Raw genomic sequence first — 17,379 nt, 5'->3', positions numbered from 1 at the left:
CGTTGTCTGTGTTAGGTGTCTCCGTAACTGTCAGGACTGTCCCGCTTGTCAGGCTGTGGGCAGTAGTTGAGGATTTTAACCAGGGAAGTGGCATGATGAGATTTGTGTTTAAAAGATCAAGCTCTGGCAGTGGTGAGAGGCCTGCACAGGAAGAGGGGTAGACCAGAGGCAGAGAGCTAGTAGGAGGCTGAATGCAAAATAATAAGGTCAGAGCTGAATTTGTGGTACCAGGGTGAAAAGAAAGGGCAGATTTCAGAGAAATCAAAAGGACTTGCATTTGGTTTGGTGTGGTGTCAGGTGAGAAGGAGGAGTCCTGGAAGGTCTCCAGACTTTCCATCAGATTTGGGTTTAAATCTGGGCACTTCAGCTTGCCAGCTCGGGTGACTGGGCGAGTCACCCGCCCAGGCATACACCTCGTCTTGGTTCCCTCCTCTCTGCAAAGGAGATTAAAACATCTTGTCCTGAGGATGAAGTAAGCTAAGAATATATGTAGTGGCCTGATAAGAAGCCACCACAGAGTGAGTTTTCAAGAAATGATACCTCTTACTGGTTAGGAAGTTTAACCACATTTCACCAAGTTAGACATGGCAGAGTGAGTCCTAGAATCCAGGCTTCACACACGCAGGGACGTTTATCTCCTTTGTCCATTACTGTGCACCCCCAGTGCCTGGCACATGATACACACTCAGATATTTGCTAAATGAATTAGTGATTCCATTTTGAGAATTTAATTTGGACTTTTAAAATAGAGAAATTTGTTGGATATCTACATGGTAATAACCATTGTTCAGCATTTGAATAATTTGGTCTGGAGTTCAGGAGAGATGTCTGGAATGAACATAGCAATGTGGGGGGTCACCAAGGTAAGTGGGTAGTAGTTGAAGCAGTGGAGCGGTTACACCACCCAGAGCAAGCATGTTAGTTAACAGGAGGCCTTGGGAATTAAGGACCATTGCCTAACTTTTTTGAGTTGTGTACCTTTTTGAAAATCTGATGAATACCGTAAATCCTCTCTGCACAGAATTGCACATAAGAAAACAATTTCCACTGGGCACCTGTGTGAGGAACTATATACTCAGTACCTTGGTTAAGGACCTGTGGTATGTAGTTAAAGAGGTCTGAAGATGGCATGTCGAGCAAGACCAACACTGAAGGTTGGCAGTTAAAGCTATGGTTTTTCCAATAGTCATGTACGGATGTGAGAGTTGGACCATAAATTTTGGTTCTGGAGAAGACTCTTGAGAGTCCCTTGGACAGCAAGGAAATCAAACCAGTCAATCCTAAAAGAAATCAACCCTGAATATTCGTTGGAAGGACTGATGCTGAAGCTCCAATACTTTGGCCACCTAATTAAAGCTGACTCATTGGAAAAGCCGCTGATGCTGGGAAAGATTGAGGACAGGAGGAGAAGGGGGCAACAAAGAATGAGATGGTTAGATGGCATTTCTGATTCAATGGACATGATCATGATGAGCAAACCCCGGGAAATAGTGAAGGACGGGGAAACCTATGGTGCTGCAGTCCACCGCGTCCCAGTGTCAGACACTACTTAGTGACTGAACAACAACAACAGAGGAAGAAGAGTAAGATGGGGAAGCGAGTGAACAGGGAAAGAGGAGGATCAGGAAAGACTGGTCTCATTTGGAGCTGAGAATAAAAGTTTCCAGAAGGAGGGAGTGCCAGACGCCAAAGAAGAAGATATAACCTGTCCATTGAATTTGGCCATCCGAGGTCTTTCTTTGGTGACTTTGATAAGATCAATTTCCACTGAGTGTTACGGGGGAAAGGAAGCTAGCGTTCTGGGGACTACATGAAGCCCCAAGGAAACAATGAAGACATTGAGACGACTAGAAGTTCATTTGTTTATTTACCAGATATTTATTGAGTACTTGCCATATGTCAGGCCCTGTGCTGGAAGCTGAGGGTTGATCCTTAAGGGTGGACATGGTCTCCTCCTTTAGCTGACATTGATTGTCTGTTTGCCTGCCTCCCTCCCCAAACCCCTCCCTCCTGCCCAGAAAATGCCCTGAAATGAGTTTCTTCTTGGTACACCACTGGGCACACTCAGCCACCAGCGGACTTCATGCATTTTGCTGGGTCAGATCCAGGGTGTTCAGTTGCTCTTCTCTCTCTTGGACACGAGGGAGCATGTTGTCCTCTATAACTACAGCATTTAAAGTCAGGGATGCGCATCAATAATAGCCTTGAGTTTGTGCAGTGCTCACTGAAATCAGTGAGTTTAGGAAAATTATAATATTTTCAAGTTTATTATCTGCAACATAAAATACTGGTCCTAAGTGTGGAAAAGAGGCATGAATACCAGACCTAAGGAAACCAAATCCTAGGCTTTTTGCGTGTGGGAATCCCTCATTTTTATTTGAAAAAAAAAAAAAAGATCTCTTGGGGCTTGTTGTCTTTCCATATGTATGGAGGTTTGCAGACTTCAAGACAGCTATGGTTTTCATAAGAGTAGCGTGTGTGAGAGTGTGTGTGTGTGTGTGTGTGTGTGTGTGTGTGTGTGTGTGGTGGGGAATGGGGGACTCTGCCTTCTCTGTGCTCCAGGTTTTTGGCCTCTAGCACTGTCATGGGCCAGTGGATTCAGAGAATGGTATACAATGATTCTCAGTCTATTTCTTATATTAGAACTGAAAGCATAAATAATTATCTCATGAATATGATTTAGATTTTCACCAAAGCACACTGCATTGCCCTTGCTTCCAGTGAACTCTTTTCTGCTTCCTCACTTAGTCTTTCCCTAATAGCTCAGTTGGTAAAGAATCTGCCTGCAATGCAGGAGACCCCGGTTCGATTCCTGGGTCGGGAAGATCCACTGAAGAAGGGATAGGATACCCACTCCAGTATTCTGGCCTGGAGAATTCCATGGGTTCACAAAGAGTCGGACATGACTGAGCGGCTTTCACTTTCACTTTGTCTTTAAATTTTTTTGTCTGTTTTATCTCCAGATTGGCTTTTCAGTCACAGACTCAGAGAATGTAGTATGTTCTATCTTCTAGATCATTTCTAAAAATGTTAAATAAGAACAAGTCCAGAACTGATCCATCCCTTTTCTCTTAATGTTGTTTTTCCTAATGTTAACAGATCCCATTCTTTTGTACGTATTTCTTTACACATACACTAAAAGTATTCAGTATCTGTAACATGCCCAGAATACTGCCTGGCGTGTTGTAGGTACTCAGTAAATAGCTATGACTGTGCCAGGTTCTTCAGGTTGTTTGGCAGTTTCTGTGTTTTCCGAATTGTTAAAATGGTTACTAATTTGGATGGGAGCATAGGGTTGCAAAGAGTTGCACACGTCTGAGTGACTAACACTTTATGATGATGTTATATTGGCAGTCTGCCAACCAACCTTATTATATGTACATTGTTTTTAAAGCCTGGTTATATATTTTGCCAAATAATCCTCATTGAGACAGAAAAAACTTAATGTATTCTCAGTGTGATTTGTGATTTTTAATTTTGATTTTTTTATGCATTTATTTTAAAAATAGGAAGCTTAACTTTGGAATTAATCTCTTTGCCCTTCAAGTAATCTATTAGAGATTATAACATAAATATAGCATAACTTAAAATATATAATGAAAAACTTAATATAGGATCTTATTTATTAGAATACTAAAAAAATAGAAAATTGTTACTGTTATGAGACATATCATGAACTCATCAAACATTCACATAGATAACTTTATTTGGATATTTAATAATAGGAAGATTATGACATTTATATTCAGAGGTCAAAGACTTTTCCAAGATCACTTATAAAAGGCAGAATTAGGACTCCGACCAGGGCTTCTGAACTGAATCGCACCTCTGATGCTTTTTTTTCATTATGGCTTTTTACTGTGTGTGTTCAGTCTCTCAGTTGTGTGACTCCCACAGACTATAGCCCTCCAGGCTCCTCTGTCCATGGAATTTTCCTGGCAAGAGTACTGACATGGGTTGCCATCTCCTCCTCCAGGCGATCTTCCCCAACTCAGGGATGGAACCCGCATCTCCAGCATCTGCATTGGCAGGCAGATTCTTTACCGCTGAGCCACCTTGGAAACCCTTTAATCAAACCTGATTTGCTACTAAGAGAACTTAAAAGAAACTCTTATATTAAATAAACATTCTCCCACACCTCCTGTATCTCTAGCACTGTATAGTAACAATAACTAGTAATAGCAATGACACAGTTGTCCAGTGTGTGTATAAGAAAGGTTTACGTCTTTCACTAGAGGCTGAGTTGCAGAAGGCTGAGGAACACAAAAGGTGAATTCTCAGTTAACCAGAATTTGTAATGAAGCTGGAGGCCTTGAACAGTCAAATTAGTATCCACCCTACGTTTCATAAGCCTTCATGTTTGTAGACACCTTTTTCAGAATCCCCAGGTTTTTTACAGTGGAAAAAATATGCACTTAAGTTACCTCCCTTCTCTGTTTTGGTCTTTTGAAGTCTTTAGGCTGATTTAGGACAAGCAGGTTCTTGCATATTTCCATTCCTTGAAAACCTTCCAGTCAACTGTCATTGAGCAGCTTTTCTCATCTTTTATTAAATCCACTGCATCTATAAACTATACATCTGTGGAAATGTTTTTTTAAAAAATAATTTGTCTTATTTCATATTATCAGGTATTCTTAGATGGAACATTTTAAATCTGTACTAACTATGGTAAGCTGCCCTGAATACTTCCCGTGCTATATAATTAATGCCACCATCGCAGAATCTCACTCCTTAAAATATGCCTGCACATGGCGCCTGCCCTTGCCTCTCTCCCCCTCCTTCCCTCCTCTCCTCACGCGCACACGCACACACAGAGACACACACACACACACACACACACACGCGTGCGCAAAGCATACACCACACTGCCATTCTCCAGCAGGCCTGTTCCTGGAGTTGGGAGATGTCAGCCAGCCCGGAGGGGGTGGGGGGAGGAGGAAGAGGTGGGGCTCTACTCTGATTAATTACCTTAGGCATTCAGGGGTGGGGCTTCCTTCAGCCATCTGCCTGAGATATGGGAGGGAGCTGGAGAAAGAAGGAGGGGGAGAGACTGCCAGAGAGGAAGAGAAAAGAAAGGAAGAAACACTAGAAAGAAAAAGGAAGGAAAACGAGATAAAGGGAGAACAATCACCCGCCCTTAACAAGCTAGACTGGGGGGGGAGGGGGGTGGAAAGAAAGCCGTGGAAGGTGTCCCCCCAGCGCAGCTGCTCTGAGCGTTCATCATCTGTTCCCTTTGGTTTATGGAGAAAAAGAAAATGGTAACTCAGGTAAGATCTGCGTTTGCTCCCTTTGCTTCTTTTCTTGTTTCCGAGGTCTAAAAAGAGCTATGTGGGTGGGGCAGAGTCACCGGAGTTTTAATTATTATTGTCTTTTTAGAAAGGGTCAGAATTATTGTTATCAGCTGGAAAGCTAGTCTGTGCCTGTTGTGGGTCCGTGAGAGAGAGAGTGTGTGTGTGTGCGTGTGTGTGTGTGTGTGTGTGTGTGTTGTGTGCGAATCCTTTATTCTCCCCCTCCCTTAGCTCCGTAGCAGATTCCTGTTTCCTGTGCTGTGCAGCTGTGGCTCAGGAAAGACCCTGTGGGGATTTGTCTACCTCTTTGTCTTGGTTCTGAGAAGAGGGAGGGAGAGAGAGACTGCAGAGGTAGGAAGAGATTCTTGTAGACAGCCAAAAAGAGGGGAGCGGGATTGACTTCCTTTTAAGAATAGCAGAAGAATCTGTGTTGTAAGGAAATCCGATTTCAGATTCACTTCGGTGTCTCCAAAGAGGCGATGGAATTGCAGTTTTGCTGCCTTTGCTCTAAAGGGCTTATTAAAAATGAAGGCTTGAAAAAATACGTTTGATTTTCTTGTCTTTGTTACTGCATGGTTTGTTTTCCATGAGAACCGTAGAAGCATCCAGGTGCAGCACAGGCAGGTTAGAGCCCTCCCTGGCGGGAGAGCAGGTCTGAATGTATAAGTGACAGTCACGGGGGCATTAAAAGACATCTGAAGGAGAGGGAGTAGGAAATGGAAGACCTCCCTCCCTCCTTCCCTCCCTCTCTCTGCCTGTCTCTACTTGTGCCAGGCAATATATGCATTTTAGCAAGTCATTCCTGACAAACAGAAAGGTGAATACTCTTCCCTGATTTTCCCTTGCGATGCTGTTTTTCCTTTTGGCATCCTTCCGTATGATCCTTTTTCCCGTTTTTCTTTTTGTATAGGTTGAGAGGAAATGATGAGGCTGTGATTTATCAATTAGAATTATTTGCATTGTTGCATTGTAGAACTTCATATCCTTTGGTCTCAGACTTAGGATGCGTTTCACTCCAGGTTTTATGCTCTGTAGGGAAATTTCATCACTGGACAGTGCTTTCCTTTTAAGGAGATTGCCCCCCTTTTTTTGTATTCTCTTGTCTCTTTTCCTCTCTAAGTCACCACCGGAGGGCGAGAGAGTCAGCTGGCTATCTGGATAGAGGCATGATTTTAGGAGCTGGATCCCTGTTCCGTTAAATGTTATATAATGCCCCGCAGTGCTGTTTGGAAGGAGGTAAAGCTTTAGGGAGGTTTTCCCAACGTGACCTGGAGGAAAGGGAAGTTTCAAAGAATATGTCTCTGCAAAATAATTTTTCAACAGATTTGAGTTTGGAGATTATTAAGAGACCCCTCCCTCCTCTGGAAAGGGGAGAAACCCTTGAAATATTTTCTGTTGCACTTCTTATCCCTTTGTCATGAGCCTGATTAACTCTTTTGAAATATGCTTAAATTTTAAAAAAAGAGAGAACCTGTTTCTGGTTTCTCTTTGTTGCTTGGTAGATGATACTTCTTAACCTTGGAGCCCTCATTCAGTTTTCATTAACTGACCATATTAGAGGGTACCAGCTCTCTTCTTTCTCAGCTATTACTGGAGCCTTTTCAACTACTTGACTTTTCATTATATATATATACTTTTTATGTAAATATGACTTTTGTTATGTGTATTTTTAAGTCAGTGGAAGAGTTACCTAAACCAGGACTTCTTACAATCAGGTTTTCCGTGACCTCTTGGAGCCTGTCCCCTTCGTTTCTAGAGGAGCTGAGTAAGCATGTGCAAGCCCCAGTTAGAATGCACAAGTGTTTGCACACTTAATAACTTGGTCTTAATAATCAGTATTTAAGGAAACTATAATTTTAGGAATGAAGCAGAAGAGATAAGTAGAAACTGGAAAGAAGGAGTTTGGAGTGGTTAAGAATTCTAATAGATGAGTGAAACTCATTAATGATTTTCTCAGTGTGTGTGAATGCTGAAGGGAAAGCAGGAGCTCAGTTTTTCCCATTCTGAATGTATACAAATAGAAAATACAAGAATGTCACATTTATGAAGTTTTGGTATTCCAATGTGTTTGTTTTTTGTATACACTTTCTATGTTAATGTAACATATATAGTTGTTAATAACCTAGGAAAAAAATGAAGCAAGTAGCCAAACAGGCCAAATCTTTATTTGTTCTCTGGGGGTTTTGGGGGGAGGGTGAAAGGCTAGTTTTTGGTTTTTTGAGCCAGACATAGAATCCCAATATTTGATAATGATCTGTCACATAAAGCTTTCTGAGTAGAAAATGTCTGCATTGTTTATGGTTCAAGTTATCAAACAGTTCATTGTGGTATTTGATATCTCAGCAAGTATATTAGGAAAGGCATTTAGGTGTGTTTTCACCATTTTGTCACCTAGGTTCTTTACATGTTTGATCTTAACATGTCTGTATCCTATTTCCATCCATCACTTGGTGGAAGAAGGTGAAGGGCCTTCAGTGGATGACATTTTCATCACATGTTTAGATCTGTGTCAGCAGCTGCATGGTGTGCACTCATTGTTGTTATATATGCTCTGGTTTCATAAGGCCTGTTTTTGGCTTATAATGCTCGGTTATTTGCAATAAGTTATCAAAGTTTTGCTTTAAAAAGAAAAAAAGTGGATGGCCATTTAATTATGGAATTATAGTATAGTAGACACACATGCTCATATGATTTTTTAAAAAATAACTTTAGGTTTCTTTATCATTCCTGTATATGTTGTAGGAGTATTTCACTGAGATGCTCTCTTCTTTCAGAGCCTATGAACCAAAATATTGCATCTCCTCTCGTCTATGAAAATAACAGTGTGGAATAAAAGGAAGAAGAGAAATCATCCTTGTAATACGTGTCAAATTAGGCAAAGTTGTAAATGGCCTCAACTCCAATTAATAAGAAAAGGTTATACTATTTGCTATCGAAAGGGAAAGTATCCTAGACAGAGAGGAAGATTTTACAGTGAAAGAAAATTTTTGTTCTCTTCTCTAGAGTAAGACTGCCAGTTTCTGGGGAACACAAAGCCCTCCCTTTCTTGGACAGCTCAGTGCTTTGCTGGCATTTTCTTCAAAATCTGTTTTCCATCAGGACCAAGAGGAGGGAAGGTGTTAAGAATAAGGGAGGTTGGAAAGGGGGTTGCTGTTCCTTTAAATAGTGCAGTGAGCCCATGAGGCAGCAGGCTGCTAGGAGTGTATTCTTTTGTAATGAATCACCACTTCCATTGTCTGCCGTCTCCCCTCTGTGTAGCTAGATGGCCTAAGTCTTCACCTGAGCTATGGCTAGTCCCCTCTTCTGTTCCAGGGTGGCTGGGAGGAGAGAAGAGGGAGGGTGTTCTATGCTTTAGTTAAAGGCAGGTAAGGGGGCAGGTCTTTGTTGCTTTGTTTCATTTCCTCCTATCTTATCTGGATTTTTTTGGGTTTAGTTTTGTTTTTTTTTAATGGGTTGGAGTAGGGAATCTGTCCCCTGATTTTGCTCAGCGTGCCCCGTGTTCTGTGCGTTTTGACTGTCCTCAGTGATTGTTTAGTCTCCATTTTGTGGCACTGCTTGCAAGTGATCCCATTGGGTTGCCCGCCAGGTCCACCGGAGCCCATCACACCCTTCATCCACAGAGCTTCAGTCCACACTGTTGGTCTTGGCACACTTCCACTTGCTGTGGGCTGCGTAGGACTCTGGGAAGTTGGAGGGTAGGTGGAGATTGTGGGTTTGAGACTAATTTATGTTCCTTTACAATGAACCCAAAAAAAGCCTCACTTTTTCCAGAGCTTTGGTTTCTTTCAGAATTCTTCTACGTTGCTACATATCTTCACTTACAACCATTTCCTTGCCATGGCCAAGTCTGGCTCTTGAAAAACACTGCTATTCTAAAAATTAGTTAGCTCCCCTGAAAAGATACCTAGAATTCCATAAAAGATACCCAGAATCCCATAAATCTGAGCAACTTTGACATATCGAATGGTTTTTCTTCTTGGTCACCTCCCATCCCCCAAAACACACACATTTTTTTGACCCTTTCGCTAAATTTTTTCTCTTTATCCTTCTGCTTAGTTTTGCAGCTGAGACTAGGAAAGCTTAGTGTTTGACAGTCTGCAATTCAAGTTTGTCTTGCTGTGGAGGACACCTCCCTGTTGAAAAGGAGATGCCACTCCTCATCCTGGTCAGTGGCTCAGCTCAAAGTCTTGGTTTTGTTCCTCCATTGTTCTGATCTCTCCCTGAAAATCTTCAGACTCACTTCCAAAAGATCGCCTGCCACATGGAAACAGTCTCATTTCTCTTCAGACTTTTGGTTCACGGAGTGCTCACATTTTAATTTCTCTTCATGTCGTTCTTACCTTGGTTTGTTTCTTGGTCATCTCTGTGTGTTGTTGTGGTGATGATACAGCCCTCTAGCCCTCCTTTTGGTGTATAGTTCCTCTCTGGAATCTTATGTTGTTGATATCTCAAGCATTCCCTTCTGGAATCATAACTTCTCAGTCTTTTTTTATTTTTTTCCAGCATCCCAAAACTGCTGTCAAATCTTTCTCAAACATTTCTAAACAGTACTTCATATGTGAAATCTAACAAGCACAAATGGAATGCTCTCCTGCAGTAAATGCTTTGTTGTTTTGAATGTAGCAGTTTCATTATTGGATTTGGATGCTTGACTTTCAAGCAGTCAGGAATACTTCAGTCTGCTGTCTTGATATATTGTTTCCATTTCCCAAAAACGCAAAATGTCCCTCCTAGCTCAGTTGGTAAAAAATCTGCCTGCAATGCAGGAGCCCCGGGTTCGATTCCTGGATCAGGAAGATCCCCTGGAGAAGGAAATGGCAACCCACTCCAGTATTCTTGCCTGGAGAATCTCAGAGACAGAGGAGCCTGGCAGGCTACAGTCCATGGGGTTGCACAAGTTAGACACGACTTAGCAACTAAACCACCATTAGTAGTAGTATGATTATATTCAGAAAGCCTTGGAGCCAAATAATTCATTAGAGGTCATTGGCAGAGTGAGTCATTTGAAGTGCACGTTGGATTTTGTCACTCCTGTGCTTTAAACCTTGTTTCCCTTCAGACACCGAATAAAATCCAGTGTCCTCACTCTGATCTCTTAAGGCCTTGAGTGATCGGGAACCTGGCTGTCTCTCTCCAGCCTTATCTCCTGCTGCCCTTTGACAATGACATCTTTGCTATTCCTTTTAACATGTCTTGCCTTCTCCTGCTCAGAACTTTTCCTTCTGTTTTTCTCTTCAGTCATAGAATTGCTCATCTTCAAGGTTTCTCAGGAGCTCTCCTTTGACTTCCCTAACTCAACTCAAATTCCCCAATCTCTCCCTAGCCCCTTAACCTGTTTTCTTTTATCACTGATATTTTTGTTTGTCATTACTTATTATTTGCTTGTTTATCATCAGTGCTACCCCACCCCTCCAAAGAATGTAAGGTCTTTGAAGCAGGGACCCTGTCAGAAGTCTGTTGTGTCTAGAACTGTGCCTGTCATATAGTAAAAAAAAAAAAAAAAGAATAATCAGCTAATCTTTATATATGATGTATTACTGTCAAGTACTGTGTTAAGTACTTTACCTACATTAACTCATTTTTTAAAAATATTTATTTATTTGGCTGCACTGGGTCTTAGTTGCAACATTCGGGATCTTCGGTCTTTGTTGTGGCATGCAGGATCTTTAGTTGTGGCCTGGGAACTCAGTTGAGACATGTGGATGGGATCTAGTTCCCTGTCCAGGGATTGAACCCAGGCCACCTGCTTTGGAAGCATGGAGTTTTAGCCACTGGACCACCAGGGAAGTCCCTACATGAGATCATTGAATCCTCTCATCAGGATTATCCCTGTAATTATCCCTCATAGGACAAAAGAAGAAACTGAGGAATACCATGATTAGGTAATTTGCCCCAGTTTATAAGCTACTAAGAGATACTGTGGGGATACATATCCACAGACTGGCTTAGGAATCTGTACTCTTAACCACTGTGCTCTAATGCCCCTTGTAAGTATTACATATTCATATAATACTTGTTGACTGTGTAAATGAGTAAATTTAGGTGAGACTCTATTTACTTCTGAAATTTCCATCTCTTTACATGTTCAAGGCTTTGATAGAATACTTGCAATAACAAGGAATTCCTAAATGAATTTATTTTTCTGATATTACATAATAATAGGTTGGGCTTCCCCAGTGGCTCAGAAGTAAAGAATCCACCTGCAAGGCAGGAGATGCAGGTTCGATCCCTGGGTCGGGAAGATCCCCTGGAAGAGGGTGTGGCTGAACCCACTCCAGTATTCTTGCCTGAAAAAATCCCATGAACAAAGGAGTCTGGCGGGCTATAGTCCATAGGGTCACAAAGAGTTGGACACAACTGAAGTGACTGAGCACACATGCAATAACATTATAGTGTATATATTATTCATTAGGCACTATCATCAGTGTCTTATATAATTCCTTTCAGCAGCCTCATAAGTACTATTATGTCCATATTGTAGAAATCAGGAAACAGGAATACAAAGAAGTTAAGTTGGCAGCTCCAGGATTTAAACCAAAGAGTTTGGCTTCAGCTTCCCTGTTCTTGACCACCACTAATAATTACTGTTATTGAAATAACCTTTTCTTTTTGCATACCTACTTTGTACCAGTTTTATATACAAATCCCATGGACAGAGGAGCCTGGTGAGCTATGGCCCACAGGGTCACGAAGAGTTGGACATGACCAAAGAGACTTAGCATACCTGCACAGGTGCACATTTACATACATAAAATTGTTTTACTGATATCATATATCACTTGCCAATCTCTTTTTGAGGTAGGTGGTGGTTTTCCCATTTTTTTCCTATACGTTAAACTAAGATTCAAGAGGTCAAGCAACTTGGTAGTTAGTTGTGGGAATGGATACGAACAGGTTTCAGATTTGAAAGCGAAATTGCTCAGTCGTGCCCAACTCTTTGCAACCCCGTGGACTGTGGCCCACCAGGCTCCTCACTCCATGGAATTTTCCAGGCAAGAATATTGGAGTGGGTTGCCATTTCCTTCTCCAGGGGATCTTCCCGACCCAAGGATCGAACCCCGGCCTCCCACATTGCAGGCAGACGCTTTACCATCTGAGCCACCAGGGAGAGATGCCTTTAATTCCAAATGTGCATATTCTTCCGTTATATTACAAACCTCACAGATAAATCGCTCCATTGTTGGCCATTACAGAGTTGAAATACTTTCCTCATTGTTGACTTCTCATTTCCTCATGGTGAGCTCAAGTCTGTCTCCATTCTTGTCTTCTCCTTCTTCCTAGTTCTGTCATCCAGACTCACACAGAGGGGTTTCATCTCTCTTCTTCATGAAACCCAGGTATTTGAAAATAACTGCTACATGTTCCCTTTGATCATCTGTTTTCTGTGCTCATCTTACCTGCCTCCTTGAATTACTCCTCACAGATATGAAACTGTATGGTTTCTAGAGTCTTTATTGTTCTAGTCTAATTATGACAATTTATATGAATGGTTTATCATATATATCTAATTACTAAGTAGTTATGAGTATTATTAAATAGCATATCTTTGTTATAGGTTTTGACAGCATGTTATTTTTTGTTATTTTTTGACAGCATGTTGAGTTTACTCAGTTTTCAAAGCCTATTGACCATGTAATGTTGTCAGCAATTCACAACTTCAAAATATGGTCTTATTACCCTCACCTCTTAAGTAGAATATTTGTTTTCTTCTCCATTTTAATGTGCACTGTCAGCTAATTGGTGAGAATCTACCTGCCTTCTAACTTCTAGATCTTGCCCAGATCCCTCAAAGGTTACTAACACTGAAATTTTCACTTTTTAAACTTGTTTTTTTTTTCTTGAAAAAAATTCTGTTTTGAAGATGCCAGTTGGATCAACAAATAACATATTAAAAATCAGCAAAAATAAATTTGATCACCCTCTTTGAGATGTTGAAATTGTATCAAAAAAGTGTTGAAGAGCCAAAATTGGGCATTAGAGTCTTTTAAATCGATAGAAACAATAAATCATGATGTTCTATTTGTATTGAGAATAGAAGCAAAACACACCCAATAAAATAAATTAAACCCTGGGAAATTATTCTGATTTAATAGTACTTATTATAAATCAAATACTTTAGAAATAATCTTAGATTATCATATTTTGATACATTATTTTTTCCATCATTCCTCTTGAATTTTTTCAAAGCCTCTCTGTCAGTTTCAGAATATTAGAATAACATTTATTTAATTAATGACCCAGGAAATAAGTACAGCTCGACTGCTATTAACAGAAGGAAATACAGTCTTAAAATTTTTAACTTGAAATCATATAACTAGAGATATTTAATTCATTTAGAATTGCAGGATAAAGTTCCGCAATCAAAATTTGATATTTCATATGTAAAGGAATACTTAAGAAAAAAATACAGAAATGGAAATCAGTAATTACTTCATGAAATTGAAAAATAATATTCTTATATCCACAAATAATATAATTAGTCTTTTATCTAATATTATGAGGTTTCTTATAAGAACTTCTTAACAGATAAGCTGAGATTTAATTGAAGGAGATGGGATTTTGAAAGACTCAGAGCAGAAATCCATAAACTTTTTCCATTAATGACTAGATAGATAGTAAATTTTTCTGGCTCTTCAAGCCATGCCGTTTCTGGTACAGCCATTTAGTTCTACTGTTGTGACATGAGAGTGGTCATCCAGGACTGGTAAGTGAATGGGCATGGCTATGTTCTTGTTAAACTTTATTTATAAACACTACTGAAATTTTAGTGTCATATTATTTCCATGTGCCACAAAATATTCTTTTGAATTTTTTAACTATTTGAAAATGTAAAAACTACACTTAGCTTTCAGATTGTCAAAAGCAGGTGATGGACCAGCTTTGGATGAAAGCCATAGCTTGCCAACCCCTGACTTGGAGAGATGCAGTTCACCCTGATATTTAGTAGAGGGGAAGCTTTCCCATCTAACTTGATGACGGGGACATGGTTTCTAGTAGCTTTGACAGGTACCAGATTTGCTTCTCTCATTTTGCCTCCTAGAAATCTTGACGATTCTTTTCCTTTCCTCACTTGCTTTCTCCCTCCACTCTACTGAACCACTTGTAATTCCCCAAGTAGGTCATACTTTGTACCTTCCTGCTTTTCATATAATCCTTCATGGTAATATATTATTTTTCATATGTTATTACTTTCTCCCACATGAGGTATTTCTTGCCTTAACGATTCAGCTTGGGTGTCACCCACTTCAGAAACCTCGCCCTGTCTCATGGAGCTGTCCCTTTTTGCGCTTCCTTGGCGTTGTGTCTATATTGTTCTCTTAGTCCACAGTATGTGTTACTCTAATTGTGATTACATTTGTCTTTTTTTCCATCAGACTGTAGCTTCTTTTAGGATTGGGACTGTATCACCTGTGTTTGTCATATCTAGTTCAATTTAATACTTCTTGATTGAATTAATGAATTTTGTTACTTCATGACAAGTTCAAACCAGAAGAGTTAAAGTCACATATATTCTTGTGTTTATTACTTAATCAGTTAATACTTAAAATATAATGTCATCTTGTAAATGGATGCTTTATTTGGTAAGAAGAAAGGAGGACTTTGGGCACAAACAGCTGTTTGGGGAACACACAAATCTCTTGTAAATCTTCCAGTGGAAGGCTGCCTATATCCAGAAGGTAGAATGTGGGTAAATGGCATAGGAGCTCTGGCTTGAGAGGTCAGCAAAGAGGAAAGGAAAGAGTATGACTCCAATAAGTGTAGAAAGGCAAAGAATGTGAAAAGGTGCCAGTGAAATTTTAGGGACTGATAACCCGTAATAAGTATACCAAATGTGGTATATTGACTGCAAGCTATCTCTTTCTCCCTTTTCTTTCCACTCAAGATGACCAGGTGTAGATTCTTTTAAAAAGTTTAGGGAGGGAGTGGAGGGGGAAGATGGAGGTGGTGGGCAGGAAAAGGATAAATTAGTAATTTGGGATTAACAAATCACACTACTACATATAAAATAGATAAACAACAAGGACCTACTGTACAGCACAGGAAACTGTACTCAATATCTTGTAATAATCCATAGTGGAAAAGAATCTGAAAAAGAATCTACATAAAACTGAATCTCTTTGCTGTACACCTGAAGCTAACACAACATTGTAAATCAGCTATTCTTCAATTTTGAAAAAAGCTGTCATCACCAGTATCTATTAGACCATAACCATTCCATGCTGTTTTCAAGGCTTGCTGTTCGTTGCTCTTAGTCTTTTCTACTCTCTGTGTATTTCCTTTGGGTGGTTTCTGTTGTTGGTTTCTGTTGTATTTAGTGTACTGATCTTTTCTTCTGCAATGTCTAATTTGTCATTATTAGTCCAATAGAATTTTTTTAAGCTCAGATAATATAGTTTTCATCTTTAGAATTTTGATGCAGATCTTTTTGTATCTCTCATGTCTCTTAACATGCTCAATTTTCTTTAACATACAGTTTTTTTGAACACGTGGAATATGTATGTTTTAATGTCGTCTGTTAATTCTAACATCTATATTCATTCTGGATCAGTTGCAATTGGTTGATCTTTCTTATCATTATGGGTTGTATTTTTCTGCTTCTTTGAATGCATGGTAATTTTTGAATGGATACCAGACATTGTGAATTTTACCTTGTTAGATGCTAGCTGGGTTGTTTTGGTTTTTTTTTTTTTTTTCCTTTTTTTCTGCTTATAAATATTCTTGAGCTTTGTCTACAACACAGCTGACTTTCTTAGGAATAGTTTAATCCTTCCAGGACTTATTTTTAAGTTTTGTTAGATAGGATCAGAGCTGTGTTTATTAGTCTACCTCACTTTTGAGGCAAGACTCTTCTTAGTACTGTAACTTTTTAAATTATCAGATTTTCCACTCATTTTGGAGAACAGGCTCTATTTCTGACACTGTGTGAGCTCTTAGCACTGTTCCCTTCAATTCTTTCAGTAGTTTCTCACATATTCTATCATTTAACTGAGTTCTTGAGGGGAACCCTGTGTGGGTCTTGAGAATTCTCTCTGTGCCGTTCTCTGTCCTGCAGTGCTCTCCCCTGTGACCTCTAGCTGTCTTGACTTCCCTGGACTTGAAGCTTTATCTCCTCATCTCATGGAGATCACTGCCTGGCTTCCCTTTTTGTGCCACAGCCTGAGAACTTTCTCCAGGCTTCATGTACTTTTTCTGTTTTTAGTTGTTTGAGGTGGCAAGATAAATCTTGTCCTCGTTACTCCGTCCTAATCGAAAGCAGAAATGAGAACACTTACTTAAAAAAAAAAATTACATGATATTTCATTTAATGTATTCCTAATTTATGAATGAAAAATCAGCTGAACAATAATTTCAAGCAGTGTTGGAGAAGAATGCATATGATGCAAAAGAATAATTAAAATACCAAGGTAGAATATGGTAAATTACATGGCTATGATGTCCATAAAGTACCTTTAGAAGTTCAGATGAGAAAAGAATTAGTTGGGGAGTTTGGCAGAAAGGGAAGGAGTGAGAGGAGGCTATGGCATATTGTGTGTGTATGTGTTAGTAAGATATTAGGTGGATCTAGAAGCAAATTTTTGAGTATTAAGTGAGTGAGACTCAGTGGTGGAATAATTTCAGAGAGAGTCTAGGACTAATCTAATCACAGGTAAAAAATAGTTTTTTAAGAATACATAGCTAAGATCACAGGAAGAATAGAGTTTCTGTGTTTTTGTAGTTGAGGGTGATTTGTGGTCTGTTGTGGAAAAGGAGAGAGATGCCTTTGTCCTGTGCTTCCCTGTCATTGCAGTCCTAGCAGAAGAGGAAGGGAGAACAGGAAGAGGAAGGGAGAACCATCTGCTTCCTTCAGCAGTAGAGAAGGCATGGCGCTGTGGACAGTGAGAATGATGAGCGTTGGTCTGAGATTTATGGATCTTTAGAAATCCTTTAGTAAACAACCTTTAGGCTTTCAGCCATTGCTATTTAAATGGTTTTCAGGTTATCTAGACATTTAAGTGGGGCGGGGGCGCTGTTGAACTAAACATGTACCTGCTAGAGAAAGTGAGTGGTGTGGCTCTGAATGGAGCTTTCTTGAGTTGTAATGGTTGCCTGT

At 39.9% G+C, this 17,379-nt stretch overlaps 1 protein-coding gene across 27 annotated transcripts in view; it reads left to right on the top strand.

The window, feature by feature from the left end:
• RBFOX2 (RNA binding fox-1 homolog 2) overlaps positions 1-17,379 on the top strand; it is a 286,473-nt gene that overhangs the window by 175,460 nt on the left and 93,634 nt on the right. Inside the window, exon 1 of one of the 27 annotated variants that reach the window (XM_043439956.1) lies at positions 5,012-5,267. The exons of 24 other annotated variants lie outside the window; for them this stretch is intronic. In XM_043439956.1, the coding sequence (XP_043295891.1) occupies positions 5,241-5,267 (27 nt within the window). In that variant the 5' untranslated portion in view covers positions 5,012-5,240. Of the gene's footprint in view, positions 1-5,011; positions 5,268-17,379 lie in introns of those variants that run through there. 2 more of the 27 variants (XM_043439960.1, XM_043439958.1) reach the window with 2 other exon arrangements.

The sequence above is a fragment of the Cervus canadensis genome, chromosome 21, assembly GCF_019320065.1.
Source record: "Cervus canadensis isolate Bull #8, Minnesota chromosome 21, ASM1932006v1, whole genome shotgun sequence".
NCBI lineage: Eukaryota > Metazoa > Chordata > Mammalia > Artiodactyla > Cervidae > Cervus > Cervus canadensis.
This window is presented reverse-complemented; position numbering and strand designations above follow the sequence as displayed.